Genomic DNA, 1,575 nt, shown 5'->3' with positions numbered 1-1,575 from the left:
AACTCACTACGTAGACCAGGCTGGCCTTAAACTCAGAGATCTGGCTCCTGAGTGCTGGGATTAAAGGTGTGGACCATCACCCCGGCACTGGAAAAAAAAAGGTCTTTGCCATTAATTGCCACCAAACGTAAGATGCCTTTTAAATGGCTGTGTGACATCACGTGAAACTGGACTTAACCATGGGACAGATATTAACATTATTAAATTCCTTGCACAAACTAAGGTTTCAAGTGCTTTTCGTTGTTTTGCATGCAATCTCACATCATTTTTCTTCTCTACCTTACTCCAGGAATCCTGCTCAACTTCACATTTTAAAAAATCAAGACCATATGAAAGACCTCCGCAGGTACCTGGTGTTCAAATACATCCAGTATCTAGTCCTACCTTCTCCAAACATCATCATCTCTCTGCTGGGATCTTTTGCCAGTCTATATGTCATGCTGATATTGACATTTCCTTCAGTTTCCAGAAAATCCACTGCAGTGTTTATTGGTAGCATAGCCCAGGCAGACATTTTAGTTGGCTGTAGCATGTTTTCTGCCATCTCAGCAGGCATGATAAGGAGCGAGCTATCATCAGCTTCTTTTCAATCAGCCTTGAAGCAGAACTTACAAATTGCAAATATACATGCCAGTTCCCTTTTACTCAGCTGTGTTACCCTTGAGGCTTTTCTGATTGCTTTTCTTCCAGTAGAGACACGCCACATAAGGAATGTTAGATGTGCCAGACTCGCTTCTAAAATCATCTGGGCTGTTGTAATTACTGAGTGTTTCCTTTATCAGCTCGAATGTGTCAAAGGCCTTAACATCTCCTATCTTGGCATTCATAGACAAATTCAGCTATTGTTGAATTTCTTCTATGAAGCCACAGCACTGCTGAAATTATTTATTTACCCCATTGGAGTTCTTCTAAGAATCTTCAACTTATATCTTTTTTATAAAATGTATTTCCGAGACGATTATAGTTAGTTTCTCATGGCTGTGAGATATAGTAGACTACTTGTTTTGTCAAACAGTCATATTTATGGTGCTGTGGAGACATTTTATAGCTGTGATTAACTTTTAATTTGTTAATATTAAGAAAAATATTAACAACAGTAGTGTAGATGGCCTCATCAAGCTAAAGCCCTTGAGAGCAAAAAAGCAGACTTTCCAGAAAAAGGAATGTTGTCTGAAGACTGCTCACTTGAATTTCCAAGCTATTGTCCGCACTGCACATTTCAGCATAATGACTACAGGACCCATGTTCCTGATGTTCCAGCCTGGTGGTCCACCCCACAGAGTTTGAACTCTCCAGCTCAGAAAAGTCATGCGAGACAGTTACAAGAAAGAGAAAATACAACCTTCTCAGTCTATATAATGTTACTTGTATGTATATATGATTTCAGGACTGACCACTTGGTATTGAATACCCAATTGCTGAGCTCTTCCCTGAGGAAGACTATTTCTCCTGCTCTCAGCATTCCTTAGTTGCCTATAGTTCATTGTCTGGTATTGGGGTCCCATGAGATTTCCTTCATCCCTGTTAGCATGTCTATTACAGCTATCCTTGTTCAGGTCATGTTTAGATAGCCAT

General features: G+C 39.9%; 1 protein-coding gene across 1 annotated transcript; it reads left to right on the top strand.

Annotated features, from left to right (window-relative positions):
• The first annotated feature begins 329 nt into the window (after positions 1 to 329).
• Positions 330 to 968, top strand: LOC114630389. Its single transcript, XM_028778624.1, has one exon. It carries the CDS (start codon positions 330 to 332, stop codon positions 966 to 968), a length of 639 nt encoding a protein of 212 aa, XP_028634457.1.
• Positions 969 to 1,575: the final 607 nt, after the last annotated feature.

Source organism: Grammomys surdaster, unplaced genomic scaffold (genome assembly GCF_004785775.1).
Source record: "Grammomys surdaster isolate TR1022 unplaced genomic scaffold, NIH_TR_1.0 61, whole genome shotgun sequence".
Classification (NCBI taxonomy): Eukaryota; Metazoa; Chordata; class Mammalia; order Rodentia; family Muridae; genus Grammomys; species Grammomys surdaster.
The sequence above is the reverse complement of the archived record's forward strand: the minus strand, read 5'-3'. Positions and strand labels throughout refer to the sequence as shown.

What these genes read in the sequence shown, in the direction of transcription:
- LOC114630389 (XM_028778624.1), top strand. Translation starts at nt 330, where the DNA reads ATGAAAGACCTCCGCAGGTACCTGGTGTTCAAATACATCCAGTATCTA.